The sequence below is a fragment of the Centroberyx affinis genome, unplaced genomic scaffold (genome assembly GCF_046629955.1).
Source record: "Centroberyx affinis isolate AG114_WGS23_722 - 3 ecotype Tasmania unplaced genomic scaffold, CSIRO-AGI_Caff_v1 ptg004649l_1, whole genome shotgun sequence".
Classification (NCBI taxonomy): Eukaryota; Metazoa; Chordata; class Actinopteri; order Beryciformes; family Berycidae; genus Centroberyx; species Centroberyx affinis.
In genome coordinates, this window is record NW_027282248.1 from 182,486 (window position 1) to 200,047 (window position 17,562).

The 17,562-nt window shown below is 43.7% G+C and overlaps 1 protein-coding gene and 1 pseudogene across 1 annotated transcript; one reads left to right on the plus strand and one right to left on the minus strand.

Annotated features, from left to right (window-relative positions):
• Positions 1 to 45: 45 nt before the first annotated feature.
• Positions 46 to 14,161, plus strand: LOC139665656 (bromodomain-containing protein 8-like; annotated as a pseudogene).
• Positions 14,162 to 14,548: 387 nt separating this feature from the next.
• On the minus strand, positions 14,549 to 16,346 carry LOC139665667 (DNA damage-inducible transcript 4-like protein). Its single transcript, XM_071544757.1, has 2 exons — positions 16,111 to 16,346; positions 14,549 to 15,412 (listed from the first exon to the last, which is right to left on the minus strand). Exons 1-2 carry the CDS (start codon positions 16,286 to 16,288, stop codon positions 14,970 to 14,972), a joined length of 621 nt encoding a protein of 206 aa, XP_071400858.1. The 5' UTR covers positions 16,289 to 16,346; the 3' UTR covers positions 14,549 to 14,969.
• Between the last annotated feature and the right edge of the window lie 1,216 nt (positions 16,347 to 17,562).

A 17,562-nucleotide genomic window follows, 5' to 3' on the forward strand; every position in this document is an offset into this window, starting at 1 on the left:
TCCAACCGAGGTGTGTAGCACTGAAACCATTCCGGCGGAAGTTGGGCTCACGGCCTTGTCACAAAAGAAATGGCGAGCGGTATCGGGAGTGAGTAACATTTCCTAACTCTTTCTCGATTTTGTCCATGATATTGTCGAAAAAATTAACACTAAACGATCGCAAGACATCACAGATACATTCCTTTTGGGTAGTCAGTAGCTTATCTGCTTGCTTGATGAAAGTGTTGCAGTGTGTTGCTGTGTGTAGCTGTGTGTGTCTCGTGAATGTGTTCCCCCTCACAAGAGCTAGCTAGCGCTGGTAGGCTGCTATCAAATATTAAATGTATGTTACTGGTCCACAGAGCCATAGCTTAGAAATAGTTTCCCTTCAGTTGTTTCATCTTGTACTGTGGGCTGTGTTTGTGGCCAAGTCCTTACAAAAAAAGAACTATAAGCATGCTATACAAAACTGAGTATCAACAAGCTAGCTAGCTAACCTAGGTGAATAACGTTAACACACCAACGTTAGCTTTGCTATCCTGCACGGTTGTTTTTGAACCACCTACAGCTATTTCGACCTGCTCACTCATATTGTTTACAGTTACAAATCATATCATGTGGGTTTTATGGGGACAGGGCAGTCTAATCATTTGTGACCAAAATCAGAAACCAGATAACCAAGAGCCTGTGATGCCTCAAACCTATTATTTCTCCGTGAATGAAAGATTGATTTTTATTTTTATACCCAGTTAGCTTAATTTTATTGTAGTGTTTTTAGTTCTGACCCAGATATTCTGTCCTTGCTCACAGAAAATCTCCATGTCATTCCCACAGTCATCTTCTTTACTGTCTTCCCAGTTCAGGAGAGAGAGAGAGAGTTACATACTGTTGATTAGGTTGTTCAAGACAACTGTAACAACATAAAATGTTAAAATTGAGTGGTACTGCCCTAAACTCAGATCAGTTGACTGCAGTGAGCTGTTGATGGGCTGCATTTGAATAATTACAGTTTCCAATCCTTAACTTGACCCCTCTACTCCCCACCACCATCTTCCACCTCTTGAAAAAAAAATTTGAAACCTAATTTGAAGCACTATTGATAACACAGTGATTTCTTAGAATTGTTTTAGCACAGGGTGTAATTGGTTCTGGGACTGAGGTTTACTATCATCACGTGTGAACGGGAATTGCCCTATATCTTTATATTAGTGAGTAAGTGAAGGGGATATTGCTCAATGAATGTGAGGGAAAAGACTGAAATGCATTAAGTTACTTTTCAGTGTGTCAGTGTGTGTGCAACGAAATCAAAGTAGTTGTGCAAAGACCTTGCTGTTGTACACACCAGTCGAACATAAGCCTATACTCAAAGTAAAAGATTTCAGTTGGCCAGTAATTTGCCTGGACAGCCAAGACTAACTGGACAAATTGTATTCTGTCTGTATATTCATTCATGTTTTTTTCCTCTTTACAGAACACAAGATACTGAATGTGGGGCCGACGGAGCCATGGTCAGTCAGGGAGAAACTGTGCCTGGCCTCCTCTGTCATGAGGAGCGGCGACCAAAACTGGTAAAGAGGCAACCTGCTCGAAAATACACTCACCTGACATTTATCATTCATCTCATAGGGGCAACTATGCCAGAGTACTGCCCGGCATTTTTTGCTTCCTAAGTATTGTACAACACCCTGGATTTCTCCCTTCTGTCTCCCATTGGTTGGCCCCGTTTGAATGAATTTCTTAATGTGTGAGTCAGACCTTAATATGATAACGTCTTCTGTGTGTATTGATCCTAAAGAATCTCTCTGTCTTCCAGGGTGTCCGTAAGCAGAGCCATCAAGCCTTTCTCCGAGCCCGGCCGTCCACCTGACTGGTTCTCACAGAAGGTGAGAGAGCAAGTGGACTCCATAATATTTTCCCTCTTTCTCTCTCGCTCACCACTTACGTCAGTTGTCCTGTTAAGCCATGCGGATTGGATGCTGTCAGTTGAGTTGATAGCTGTGACTTAATAACAAATTTTCTCTCCGTCTTCCACAGCATTGTGCCTCGCAATACTCTGAGCTGCTGGAAGCCACAGAAGCCCCTAAGTCAGTATTTCAACATACACACTTTCTTGCAACACCATAATAATGTGTTGTGTTTTTTGGTTTTTACTATGAATGAATGTTTTGTGAATAGATATACCACTAGACATTAAGTGTGCATGTGTCCTATGCTCCAGGCGTAAGCGTGGCGAGAAGGGCGAGGTGGTAGAGACCATTGAAGATGTGATCGTTCGTAGACTGACTGCCGAGAGGATAGAGGAGCTGAAGAAACTACTGCGAGACACACAAGAGAAGTACAGGTACGCACACACCACACACACAAAGAAAGACCTTTGAGGACTCTGAGATGTGACCTTTAACTTGCTAATGCTTTCTGGCTTCACAGGAAGTTGAAGAAGGAGGTGGATCTGATTCAGACGGGTCACATGGACTCCCAGCTGAAGGAGCTGTGGGCAGATATAACGCTGTAAGACCCTTACCTGTTTGTTTTTATGTTTGCTGTTACCAGTCATTTTATTACTGATGTATTACTGGATAGTTACTGCATGAACCACAAACTTTTTTTTTGTGTGAAACAATAATCAAAGCAAAAAGCAGTTTTCAAATCAAAACAGCAACAAAACATCAACATACAGATGAAGCTTTTTTTCCCCACTTACCTGACAAACTTTAAGTCTGCCTCCTGGAATACATTTTATTTTCAGCAATGCCTGCCTTTCAGTTAATCTATTTCCACACATTCACACCTGGAAGTCACAATTCTACCTGTCTAACATTTAAAAAATGTGCCCCCCCCCCCCCTCCAGAAAGAAGAAGCAGGATGAGGAGGAAGCGGAGCAGAAGAGGAAAGCCACAGAGACGGCCTACCAGGGTAAGTTCTGTCCGCTCACTGCTCAGACCTACTGGTGAATTATTCAATATTTTCCAAGTATATCTGATGGCTTGGCGTTTGGGGATTTACTTTTATCTACATACCTTTTATCTTCTGTTTTCTTTGCCAAAATGTTGGTATGTTCCTTTTAATAATCTTTCTTTCCGTCTTTCTTTCCATCCCTCCCTCTGTGCCTTCCAGCTCGTCAGGCAGTGAAAAACACTCCTAAGCGCCTGCCCAGTGTAACGGTGCGTTCTCCTCTGGGTGCCAGCCCACCCAGCCTGGACTCCCAGGCCGACTCCTCCGTCCCCACGCCGCCCATGGACACAGGGAGCACCGCTTCTGACGACACCAGCACCCACAATGTCGTAAGAACACACTCATGCACACATCAGTGTTTCTGTTGTGTTCATTCATCACCAGTGGGCTACCACAACAAGAATAATGCCACCACTGATAGACAAATGTGGTATTACAAATATAGATGGTATTCTGCTTTCCCAAGCACAGATGTGCATAGGTCCACTATTTAGAATTAATTTAATTGTTATTAAGTATTTAAATAAGGACAGATTTAGCAGCAAACATCAGAACCAAAACTGGGACTAAATTGGGGGCATAAATTACTTGAAAATTACCCAAATTACCAAAAAATACCAAAATTACCCCAAACCAACACTGCTACAAAGTGTCAAATGTTAACAGACACACACTCACTTACTCTACAGTGGGTGTGGGGGCAATTACGTATAATTTAATCTCAAGGTAGTCAGTCAACTTAAACTCCTTTAGTGTAATCATTTAAATACTAGTCTGAGATCAAAATCAACTGTGACTCGACTGTGACCTCCATAAATGTGTCTTATTGTCAACTTCATCTTTGTCTCATTGTGAGTGAATGTAAAAATGTGATCGTACACTAAGGTGTTTTTGGGAGCTCCTGTTGGAAGGAATTGTGTGAGGAATTGCATCTCTCTCTGCCAACCAGTGTCTTTCTGTCTTTGCCTCCTCTGCCAGGCCCAGGGGGTCGGAGTGTTCCTTCCTGCGGCGGACCCTCCGGGTGCAGGGCCCAAAGACGGTGTCCTGGCCGCTCTGGTAGATGACTCCCCGCAGAAGAGGCTCATCAGCCAGAAGGCCACGCCGCCGCCCTCCCCTCTCCTGTCAGAACTGCTGAAAAAAGTCATCTCTGCCAGTCCCCGACTGGTGAGGAGGCAACTTAGTCTGGATTTAAACATTCAACACTAGAATACCAGGAATACAAGATGATATAAAATATTATTTGAGAAGTCTGTATTTACTCTGTCTGTGAAGTTTTAGTCACTTTTGCTAACCCTAACCCTAACCCTAACCCTAAGCAGATGATGATTCAGAAGAATAATTCAGAGGCAGCAGATCATTGTGCAATATTGTAACTGAATATTGCTGACCTTTCACCGCCCATAGCATTATTGCACAACAACCCATTACCCACAAAATCTACTATTGCTTGCTCATTTCCTGTATTTATTTTTGTCAGGTAGCGGAGGGAGACTCTACTGCAAGCCTCACCAACGGAGTTCAGACTGCTACCACAGCTGCTGCCTTACCAACAGGCCATGAGGTCACCACAGGTAAATATACTTACCTTGGACACACGCACACACCCTCACTGCTTGCTAGGACTGGCTGTCGCTAACCTGACTCAAAGGATGTTTGTCTCTAAATCCAAATGTGTAACCAACAGTTAGCTGGTGCACTTCCCTTCCCAGCTTGGATCTTGTCCTGTACTGTTCAACTATGTTTCTTTGTGTAGAGAAGAAGATTCTGTTTTACAACTGAGTGTGTGTGTGTGTGTGTGTGTGTGTGTGCGTTGTTTTGCTTGTGTGCTTGTATTCTTATTTATCCTTGTGTATGTTTTCAGAGGGCGAAGCGGAGGCTGCGGTGAAGGCAGAGCTCGCTGAGGAGACGGGATTAGTTGAAGAGGACCTGGTGGCCGTGTCTTACATGGGAGACGAGTTGGACCTGGAGACTGTTGGAGACATCATTGCCATCATAGAGGAAAAGGTACGCACTGTGTGTGTGTGTATGAAAGGATCCATATTGGTTAGTCGATAAATCGCTCCATCAAAAAGAGTCGAGCAGGAAACCCAAATGCGTTGAGGATGAGCAGTGGGGACTTCCATGCCATTTATGTTAATTGGTTGGTACTTTGCTGTGTGTACATCTAGATGAGTGTATGGCTGTGATGCAACTATGGTGAGGTCCTACGTTATCAACCTGCAGTAATACATGGAAAAATACATTTTTAATTCTCCAAATACCTTCATGCAGGTTTAAATGGGAATTTGAAACATTAAATACGGCTCTGTAGACTATTTAGTGAACCTTGGAGTGCTTGTTGTCTCTGCTTAAATAGGTGAGCATGAGCTTTGTTTAATCAATCTTTCAAGCCCATTGCCTTATCATGTGATATGGTGTATGTGCTCTGAATGCACCGTGTGACGAAATGTCTGACCTGTTGGGACCTTGACCACTTAGGGCAGCAGGTCAAGCTGTAGTCGATGAGTTTGCACATTGATGAAATGGCAACATTTGCTGAATCATCCTCAAGATCAAACAGGGGACAGACTGGTGTGTGTGTGTGTTGTGTGCGCGCATGTGTGGGAGTGTGGCCACTTTTCTGCACATCATAATCAATCTGTCACGCTCCGTATCTTTCTCCTTTTTGCTTGTCCATATCTTTTCTCTCTCTCCCCTCCCCTCCAGGTGGATGACTCAGTGGAGGCTTTGGATGCGGCAGCGGTGGAAGCGGCCCCTCTCTGTGCGAGGAGGCCGTCTCAGGGGGCCACCCTCTCCCCGGGCCCCTGGGAGACCCAGGAGCTGAAGGCCTCAGAGCCTGGGCTCGCGTCCAAGACCCCGACCCCGCACAAGAGTCTCAGGACACGGCCGAGACGCCGGCCCCTGCCCCTGCTGGCCTGGAGACCCAGAATCAACCGGAGACGAAGCGAGAAGAACAGCTCAAGGGGAACTGCGAGGGACCCGAGGTGACAAGCAGCGATGTCACTTCCTCTGTCGCCTCTGATGACGGCGCGACAGGAAGTGAAGTCGCAGAAGAGGGGGTGGCGGGGAAGGAAGGCACTGAAGCAACGGTGAAGAGTGAAGGGGAGGAATGGAGCCAGCCTGAACCCAACCCGCCTTGCCTAGGTGGGTGGCGCGCATACACACACACACACACACAGAGAAATCATGCTTTGTGATTCGCCTTCTGATCGCCTTCTCATTTTTGTCCCACAGACTCCGAGGACAGCTCTGTGTCAGGGAAAGAATCCAAGGTAACTCAGATATTCCTGCGCACACACACACACACACACACACACACACACACACACACACAGTATTTTAGTTGACTTTGCTTAATTTGTGTGTGTGTTCTTGCTTCCAGGAGGTGAAGGAGGAGGAGGCAGGGAGCGAGGGTGACCCAGAAGAAGGGATGGAGATTAAGGAGGAGTGCGGCGAGGGGGAGGGTCCCTACCTGTCAGAGGTGGAGCGGGTAGCCAGCGAGAGCGAAGACGGCTACGGCCCCGCCTCCCAGCGCTACACAGCCGATTCGCTGGCCAGCAGCCCTGCCTCTTCCTCGCAGTTGTGAGTGTCCAGTTGTGTTCAGGGTCGATGCTTTGATAACGATTATGTTAAAAAGTACCCAAATAAGAGATGTTTAAATACTGCAGCATTTACTGGATACTAGATAGTGGGAACAGGACAGGGCCAAGTACTGAAATGACCTCAGTCCTCACTGCAGCAAAACATTCTGGGAGAAAGGCTGCTTTAAATCTAGATAAAGCTTAGTTGGCCTTAATCAGGGATATTTGGGTCGTGACCTCTGAATCAGATTTGGACTCCATTTCTCTGAGTTAAGCAGTCTTTGGCTGCTGACTGACTACTATGTATTTCTGTCTCTGCCTGTCTCTCTCTCCCGTGGTTTCTCTCTCTCCTGCTTCCCCTTTTCATATAATCTACACCTCGAACTCTCCTCTTCATTGTTCTGTCCCACTTTTTCCTCTCCACCTCCCCCCTCCTTCCTCGCCTGCTCTCTCCACCCTCCTTCCCCCTCTGTCTGGGTTAGTTCTACATGTGGTGAGGACCAGGAGGCCGTGCAGGCCCAGAAGATCTGGAAGAAAGCCATCATGCTGGTGTGGAGAGCCGCAGCCAACCACAGGTGAGCTCTTTGGCGTGCCTCAACCCCATTAGCCAACCAGACTTCTCACTGGAAAACACTTGAATACACCACCTCACATCAGTCTCAATTTTAATGCTTTTTAATGCCTCCATTTTAATGTCATAAAACAACCAGCTTGATAGACAACTGGTGTTTGTCATAAAATTGCAGGTGATTTTTCATCATCATCAGTGTCACTGGCAATTTGCCATATTAGTTAGATTTTAGTTGATGCTCTTGCCCAGAACTACTTCCATGAGATGCCAACAGTATAAGAGGCACGCATTATATCACTATCATGGCAAGTAGTCAAGCAATGAAGAACTGATGGACAAGAGTGTAGAAATTGATGAAGTCTAATTAGGGCTAAATCTGGCCAAAACCCTGCAGTTCTCCTTCTTCTTAACAACATTCTTTCAACAATTTTTGCAGAGCTTTTCTGTGATAACTCTGACCAAAAATCCTTGGAGTTTGAGCAACATTTGTAGTGCCGTTTGAGACATTTTCTGCAGTATGTGGCAAAAGTGTGAGGTCTGGCAAAAAGTTGTCAAAGAACACGGTTTCCACTGGTCATGGAATTGGTCTGGAATATCATGGGATCTTAAGAGGTGAATCCCAGACAGGGAAACTCAGGGAATTTTATATATTGTTTGGGGAAGTCAGGGAATATCAGGGAATTTTACAAACCAGACCGTTCACCCCTTTAGAGAAATAACATGAATACACCAGGAAGGAATAAAACCTTTAGCTCATGGAAGGAGCTCACAGTTATGGAAAGTCATGGAAAAGTTGTGAAATGGAGGTGCTGTTAATTTGGAATGAGTGTTTTACTGTTGCTGCTGTCCTGTGTGTCTCAGGTATGCCAGTGTCTTCCTGCAGCCTGTGTCAGACGATATCGCCCCCGGTTACCACAGCATCGTACACAGGTCTGACCTCACACACACACACACACACACACACACTCTCTTTATTTGAAACGCATACATACTTGAATGTTTTTAGTCAGATCATACTCGCATGCAAACTCTCACACACACTTGCACACACACATTCGCTCAGCACACCATTCCTACACATACTGTAGGGTAGTTTCACACTGCCGAGGCAAACAAATCAGATTTAAAAGAAGCGTAGATTATTCATTGTAGGAGAAAGCTTGCTGTACACACACTCTAATACCCCTGCCCCTCCTCCACCCCACCCCAGGCCCATGGACCTGTCGGCCATCAAGAAGAACATCGAGTCGGGCGTGATCCGCACGACGGCCGAGTTCCAGCGCGACATCATGCTGATGTTTCAGAACGCCGTCATGTACAACTCGTCGGACCACGACGTCTACCACATGGCGCTGGAGATGCAGCGCGACGTCCTGGAGCACGTGCAGCAGTTCCTGGCCACCCAGCTCATCATGCAGACCTCGGAGAGCGCCATCTCCACCAAGAGCCTCCGCGGCAGGGAGGGCAGCCGCAAGCCAGGAGAGCCGGCCGAGAAGGTGGGTGGGTGGGCTGGCTGGGTGGGTGGGGGTGATGTCAGGGTTCCCTATGTAGGTCTGGAAAGTCCACGAAATTATGGAAAATGAATTTGATTATTTACAGGTGGGGAAAGCTTTCGGAAATGGACAAATATGTGGAAAAGCACGCGGATAAAACCTGTTGTTCGACATGTCCCTACACGTTCTATGTAGTTGTCTGTCGTTTACTGTCATTTCGCGCACTGGAGCATTTATTTTGGTGAAGAATAATGTTCCGCTGTAGAGCTTGATGGCAGTCGTGTTGTCCAACTACCGTCAGCATACATCATATTAAACACCTTCCAAAATCTTCATATCCAGTCAAGAAAGGAAGGTCTGGGAAAACTTCAGAACACGGGCCAGACATCTGTGCGAAAATGCATATGTATGTGTAAAGGGGAAACCCTGAAACAGACTTCTTATAACCAGAATGTTACTTCAATAATCTTGGGCGGTTCAGCCATGATTGATGAACAGGAACAAATTTCTGTGAAAGCTAAACAACAAAGTCAAGATTATATCAACAAAGTCAAGATTATGTCTACAAAGTCAGGCTCCCATTCATTGTCAATAGAGGGAATCCTGGCTATATCGCTTGTTGACATCACAGATTATATGCTTCATACTAAGACAGTATTGGCTGCCACTGTTCATTACTGAGTGAAGTAAATGATATTGACAAAACACAGTAGTTGTGGTGTTGGTGTTTTTCATTCTGTATGGGACAGACTTGATCATGTGTTTAAATCTAGACCGAACTGCATCAGGTCAAAGGAGTAACAGTTTTCCAGTCTGTTTTCACGTGGATTTTCCCTTAAAAGGAATCCACCAAGTTTTTGGGAGATCGGCCTCTTGGTCAGCTTAGCCATTAAGTACGTAAGTCATTAAGTAAGAAAATCATCCATGTGTGCCCGGTAGATCATTGTCTCTGGTGCTCCATGCTAACTCAAAAGAAAGAAAATGAGAAGTTGTAACAGCTCTAAAGCTAAAGGGTAAATAATCTTAAATATGTGTCCAACTCCGGCATTTTTGTGTGGGAGATTGATAGAATTTACACAAAATATGATACAACAGTAACATACTTTTTGAACTACCTGGGACTACTTTACCTGATGCCATAGGAACTGAAGGTGGTGGGTGATGGGAGACTGTATAACTAAAAATCATTGCGCAGCAGATTAATACATGGTTGGTCACCTAAAATAGTAGCCTATACCTCAGCTAAATATTACATCAGCTAAATTTGAGTGAGTGGTATTTAATTTTTAATTATTAATTATTAAATGGTAATATTTATGCATCTACTATATAATAAAACCACATTCTTCTGTATAATGCTAGTGTCCTGCTATCACTCATCATAGTGTATGGAAAGTGTTAGCATGTAGCACTGGATCTAATGATCTACCAGGGACACATGGATGATTTTGGTGTTTATGTTCTCATCACTTAACAGGTAAATTGATCAATGGGACAATCTCCCAAAAACTTTCTTAATTCCTGTAAAAGTATGTAGATAAAACCTAATGATTTATTTACACACACGCTCTCACACACACACACACACACACATACACGTGATTTCACAAACGCATAGATGCTGTTTAACATATGAACACACTCCAAACACACCCACATTTGTGCAGCTGTCCCCAGATCTGCTCTTCTCTCGGCCCGCTATAATGTGCTACTAATCAGTGGAATAACTCCTGATCTTGACTCCCCAGCCGAGTCATCTCCTGCATGCCGGCTACGTCTCTCCTCTCACTAACTACTGCCTGTCTGTCCGACTTTCTGTCTTTCTGTCTGTCTGCATCTATCTGTAACTGACCTTACTGTCTGTCTGCCTCTGTCCGACTGTCTTTCTGTCTCTCTCTGTCTGCATATATCTACAGCTGATCTTCTGTCTGACTTCTGCCTAGTTTCCTCTGAATGGATTGTTATCTGTCTTGACTTCCTGTTTGTCTCTGTGTGCATTTATCTGGCTTAGTGTGTATTACTCTCCCATAACTGTCTGGATGTACGAGTCTGAATGTGTGTATAACAGGGCCCCCACTGGTCATGCAGTTCCTGGAATATCATGGCATTTTGAGAGGTGTATTCCAGAGTTTTACAAATGGGTCACTTTACAGGAATATACCAGAATGTATCTGACAACTTGTTTCACACATTTACAGTTTTTTATCGATTTTCAGCTGTTTACTCCACAGCAAGCCCAACTGTAGTGGAAACCAGACAGTTCACTCCTTTAGAACTTCACTGAGCTGAAAAACAACATTCACAAACCAGGAAGAAATAATATTTCTAGGTCATGGAAGCGCTCCGGCTTCTGCAAAGTCATGGAAAAGTTGTGGAATTTTACAACAGGGCCGTGGTGGGAACCCTGGTATAGTTGTCTTTCTGTCTTTTGTGTGTGTCTGTGAGCTTGCCTACCTGCTTGTGTATGTGCCTGTTTGTGTGTGTTGCCTCGTTTGTCTTTGTGTGCATTTATCTGCCTCTGTGTGTCTGTCTGTGTATATTAATCTCTCTTGACTGTCCGCATATGGGAGTCTGAGTGTCTGTATAATGTTTTGTAATCCGTCTTTCTGACTTTGTGTGTGTGTACGCGCGCATGTGTGTGTATGTGACGTGCAGAGGTCAAGTGGGTGCTCGTTCCTCTGCGTGCTCTCGTGTGTGACGCAGACATGTATGAAACTTGCTTGCTCACGCACATGTGTGTGTGTGTTTTCTCTCTATTTTCTCACTCTAATGTTTGTCCTCCTACAGGACAGTGTCCCAATGGCCTCTCCTGCTTTCCTTCTCTCTCTCTTTGTAAGTATTCAGGTTCTCCCTCAGATTTCACCAGAACCCAGGCCACGCTCCGCACACTCTTGTCTCAGCACACACACACACACACACACACACACACACACACACACACACAATGTAAACACACTGACAGTACATCCATCTCTGTCTCATCTTTTTCTCTCTCTCTCTCTCTCTCAATTCAAATATGCTTTATTGGCATGACGGCAAAGAAACCTGTGTTGCCAAAGCAAAATTAGTATAGATTGAGGTAATATTAAAAACATTAACAAGTGACTAGTATTATCAGTGCTATCAGTAGCAGTATAACAAAAACATTCAATAACAATTCCAGTTCCATTCAAGCAATTATAATCTCCTCTGTTAGGGCTGGGTATTGTTTGAAAATTTTCAGTACGGGTACCGATAACAGTACTGTGAATTTAATATCGGTACCAAAAGGGTGTTTTTTCTAAACCTATGTTGAATAAAATCTTATGTAATAAAAAATAAATAATAGCAAAAGCCAATTTCTGTCTTATAATTGCTGTTTATTAGTCTTCTTCACTTTAAACAGTATAAAAGAATTGCAATTTTTCAAATAGAAAATCACACTTTGGTTTAATCAAAACTATCAGATTCATACCTTATTACAACTGCTAACACAACAATACTTCACATTTAGAACTATTTCAAGAACATCAAGTGCAAGTTAGTTTTCTATGCATTTATGTAAAATTCTGTTTAATATGGTTTTAAAAAAAAATGTCACCATTTTTTTCTTGCAGTTAAACAAGGTACAGCTCTCTTGCCTCAAGTTTACATTGTACACTATTAAGTGTTTCATTAGGTTTGGTGTTGCTAGACATATTGTTGCAACAGTGTACTTATTCTGAGAAAACCGAGAGACGAAGGTGTAGTGATGCCTGGACAAGTTTGTTTTTCCTGCCTGTGACAAGTAGCTAGCGAACCAATCAGCAGTCACTTGAAGCTGTGGAACAGGTGTGGTGATTGGATAAAAGACGAAGTAAGATTAACCATTAAAGAACCAAACTTTGGCACTGAATATTTTAACATATTTCTCTCTCTCGCTCTCTATTGTCCTCTCACACACACACACACTTGTGAACACACTGCCCGTATCACCCTCATAAACCTTCTTCAGTTCTGTATACTCACTCGGACACCACATTCTCACCATACACACGCAAAGACAGACTCCAGTAACCTTCCATCACCCAAGCTTCAGTCGACCTTCGGTTAATGACCCCATGCTGGTTTCCCGTGTTTTTCTGTTTTCGTGCGATTGTTCGTGCAAGGTCGTTCTTTCTCTGCATGTTTTTGGCAGTCTAATTTCTTTTCTCTCTTTTTATTTATCCTTCCTTTTCGATCATCATCGTTTTTATTTCCGTTCTTCATTTGGGGAGGAAGCCTTCCGAGGTGGACTGTGCTGTGTTTTTGTGCGGGGCTCGATCGCATGGGGAGGCCCGCCACTGGGCCTTCCTTCACGCTGTCCAACTGACCTTTGACCTTTCCCCCCTGATGTCAACCCGCTCTCTCTCTTTCTCCCTCCTTCTCTCTGTCTCTCTGCTACAGGACGGAGGCACCAGGGGTCGCCGCAGCGCCATGGAAGCCGACCTCAAGATGAAGAAATAGAGATTTCAAAGAGCAAGACGCTTAGAGAGAGAAAATGACTCTCTGGGATCAGAGAATGTGGAGCCGATTATTTACTGGTCACTTTGGTTGTTTTCTGAAGGGAACTGTGCACTCTCTGTCTGCCCGGTGTGTGTGTGTGTACACGCATATTCATTCGTGTGTTGGGGTAAACGAGGGTGCGTGCATACGTGTGTGTGTGTGTGTGTGTGTGTGTGTGTGTGTGTGTGTCCGTGTCCGAGAGAGCTGCATCGAGCTTCCTCTTCTCCCGTTCATCTGATTGGTTAATGTGCACCGCCATTGGATTCCACTCCAGGCAAAACAAGCCAGCACAACACTTTTCCCAAGCGTCATTTCACCAGCGAAAAGTAGTTTGTTGTTTGTCATTTCCCTCTGATGAGAAGGTACAGCGAAGAATTGAGCGGAAAGAGAGAGAGGGAGAGAACATTTTCACCAGCTGAACTTTGTTTGGGACGAGGTGCAGAGAAAGAGGGCAGGGGGAGTAGTGTTTGTCAGATTTGATCCTGTTCTGGTGTGTTTTGGAAAGAGGCCGAGTTCCTGGGACCCACATTATGTTGAATTAGGGATGCATTGGTACTGATATTGCAGATTGGGCCAACACCAGGCTGAAATAGGGTATGAGAATTTCACCTATACTAAAATCTGATCAAGAGCCATGTGTAACGTGTCAGAAATCAAAGCGAAGCGGCTTGATTTTTCTGCTTTTTTTCAAATGGAAGGATGTCCCTTAATAGAGAATAATTGATTATATCTTAATCATTTTGTCCATTTATTCCAAACCAGTGGTCTAAGTCTGTACTGTTCAGTAATGGATCAGAATGGTACTTGGTATTGGCCAATACTTAGTATGTGGAGTTGGTATTGACATTGAAATAGAATCACCGCGTCCCTCATTATCATGTAGGATGTAGCCAGGCTCTGCTATGGAAATAGGCAGCGTAAGAATCATGTTTGTGTAGTGTGCGTTAGATGGGAGTACAAAAAGAAGTTTGGTACCTGCGTGATGGACCATGTGTAAAGTTTTGTGTTTGGGTAGCCGATACATACATGTATCATGTGTTCTGTTGTACATTTGTTTAATAAAAGATTATTATTTGATCTTATCTGTCTGACCTTAATTGCTGTGGATTTTTTCAGTTAGATGTCTGGGATCACAGCATGGCCATTCACCTTAGCATTTACTGTGGTTTCACTTTGGTAGAATGTTTTCCTTTTTAGCATGCACTCCAACAGCTGCCCTAGGATTGCTGTTACCACATGCATTCAGTGTTTTCCCACAAATTGCAAACCGGCATTTACTTACATGATACTTTTCCTTGTTTGTAAACAACTTGTAAGTATGTTTCACTAAGATTTTCAAAATTTGTGCAAGAAAGTAGCAATGACCAATTTTCATGGCTGACTATTCTATATTTCTTCTATACTACTAAAGAGATAAGTGAATTGCACAAGTACACTCCAAGTGCAAGGAGAGGACAGAAGAGAAAATGTATGTGCAAAAAATTTATTTTACAATATATAAATAAAAGTACAGCGCACCAAAGACAGACAGGAGTGAGACCAGCTCACTCCTGGAAGAAGTTTCCATTGTTTACTTTCAACAAGCCATTTGTGCAAAATACTGTAGTCATATTAGTTACAGTGTATAAGACAACAATCAGTTTTGACCTCCTGCTCCAAGTTAGTCTTATTCATACAAGAAATAAGGAACCACACGCTTTCTTAGAGCTTAATATAAAATTGGCAAACTCCAGTGTTTTTCAGTGCGTGCCAGGCAAACTTTTGTGCATGCAGCCTGACATTTAAGAGTTAAGGTGAAAAAAAAAAAGCATACCAAGGAAAACCAAAGGGCTTCAAGAGGAATGTGGAGAAATTGAGCCCTTGGAGAGTTAGACTATCTTAACTTCACCCCTAGTTGAAGTCATGAATGACGGGGCTGGCGGAGGAGTACAGTTTCTTCTTCACCAGCCGGTACTCTGGTCTCAGTTTCAACACCTTGTCGGTAACGAAAATGTGCTTGAGCGGCGGCCAGCCGTCGTCGTCCGCCTTGAAGACCACGGACAGCTCGAAGGTCGGGGTGACACTCGGGTCGGGAGAGATGCTCCCCAGAGACTTCAGCCCGTCTTTACTCTGCAGATACACCTTGATGGAGGCGCCCCGCAGCCCGCACGGCTCGTCGACCGAGGAGCGCACCACGTCCCGGCCGACTCTGGCGGACATGTGGCGGGGCAGCAGCAGCACCTGGCAGCGGAGGGGCGAAGCCTTGGCCTCCGAGAGACAGCGCTCTATCTGCCGGGTCATGTCCTGCTGGAGGAGCCTCTCTTCATACTCCAAGCCAGTGTCCAAGTCGGCACCTGTTGCGAGGAACCAAGAGCATCGTCAGGATAATTGCATCTCATTGCATCAGATTTGTAGCATCCATAGGCTACATTGTTCCATCCATTGCAGGGAGGGTTATGGTTAGCCTGGTGGAAGGTAAACCCACCTTTTTGTTGTTGAAATGAATATTTCTGACATTAATTCATACAACATAGTAAGTAAATCTAAAAAAAAAACTCCTTTCATACACCACTACATCACTGTATGCAACAATAAATGCCTATTTATTTGACCCTCGACCTACCATTATACTGTTTTGCAATAAAGGCAAAGAAATCCGAGTCATCAGAATAAAGTTTTGTATCAGCAGCCGTGACAGAGGAAACAGGTTGAGGCACTCATCAGCTGATCAAGCTGCGGGTCAGTTACATCAGAAACATTGTTGCCTTCAGAAGCGATTATATTACAAAGCAGGACACTGTATTTGACTTTTCAAATGCCCCGTCCGCCGAGCAATATAGTCCTAGCGATGGTGATTTTCGGTTAGTGCAGTAATATTTAAATTAACTGTAACGCGGTTACGTGTGTTTTTCTGGCATTTTACATGCTTCTAACGCGACTCAGCCAATCATAACAGAGGAGCAAAATTTATACATTTTAAAGATATGACTTTTGAGTCTGTTCTAGTCTGTTAAAAAAAACAAAAAACTTTACAACTTTTCAAACAACTTACTCGACGAGCTCTTCTCCATGTCATCGCAGCTGTCGACGCTCCCCCGCCGGGCAGAGCTTGTCTTTAGTCCCGGCGAAGTGAGCTGGAAGAAGTACTTTCCTATCATCTCGACGACGCTTTCTTCCTCCGACAAGACGGGCATTCCGTGTCCGAAGAGCAGAGCCGTAGTATAGACCATCCTGATTCTGTTGTGAGTAGCTCCAGTCTCTCTCCCTCGCGTTTAGTCTGTATCTTCTCCATGTAGAAAGTCGGGTGAGTGAGCTGCGAGCTGAGCGGGGCGCTTTTATACCGGCTGCCAGTTGCATCAGCTGAGCTCGCTCACGTGTGGGCCGGGCCTCTCTCTCCGGTTGAGTCAGGTTTTGTGGCTCACGCAACATGTCCGGGCATTGCAGGCAGGGAGAAGAGTGGAGCTGAGGCCGGTCACGTAGGGCCTCTAGGTCGGTTCTGGGGCTGGAAGAGAAGTGGAATATGGCCTATTACTATTATTTTTTTAAAGATTTTTAGACTACTTTTTTTTTTTTTTGTGTGTGTTTTATATATGGCCTACAGGAGCAACCTTGCAAGTTAAATTCATTGTATGAGCAAACTTACTGGGCCAACAAAGCAAACGTATGATTCTAGTAGTAGTAGTGCTACTGCTATTACTAGGCTAATAATAATAATAATAATAATAATAATGTATATTAATATTAATTTCAATTCAGAACATAGGAGAAAGGATATAGCCTTGTGGATATAGGCCTACTACTAGTAATATATATAAAAGGCCTGTAATATAGGCTAGTAAATATCATTTATACTAATAGCCAATAATAGTTGTTGTTCAATATAGAGCAGCTCATAATAGATGACAACAACCTATGTTGTTGAGAGGTGTAATGCTCTTTTATATACTACTACTACTAATATTAATACTACTAATAATAAACTCTGTTATGTACATAGAGCTTATCTAAAAGCTTACAGTTTACAATGTGCTTTACAAGAAGCCATAAAGTACATACACGAATAGTGAAACATACAAGGAGATAAAAATAGGAGACACAGATAACATAAGATAAGAAACTATGAAACCTTACTGATCCCCATTAGGAAATGAGGTCACTGCAGCAGCAAAAGTAATGGGATTCAAACAGTATAAATAATACAGGTAATAAATAGAATATAAACAATTTTGGGATGATACATATAGGCTACTGCTGACGATTTCAAAATGTTAAATAGACTGTAAGAGTTGGAAATATGGGAAAGAGTATGGATTTACTTACAGTTGTATTAAAAACTGGGCAAATATATAAAGAAAGTCTTTAAAAGTGTGTTTTAAGAAGTGATTTTCCTTAAAAGTGGAGTTCCTGAGACAGGGCATTGCACAGTTCGGAGACATTTATGGCAAAAGTGCAAACACTTTCAGTCTTGCGTGTAGAGAGAGGGACAGTCTGAAGGCCAATGCCT

What these genes read in the sequence shown, in the direction of transcription:
- LOC139665667 (XM_071544757.1), bottom strand. Translation starts at nt 16,288, where the DNA reads ATGGTCTATACTACGGCTCTGCTCTTCGGACACGGAATGCCCGTCTTG. An exon ending in CATGGAGAAGAGCTCGTCGA is followed by an intron (nt 15,413 to 16,110) that starts GTAAGTTGTTTG and finishes TCCTCGCAACAG; the next exon opens with GTGCCGACTTGGACACTGGC.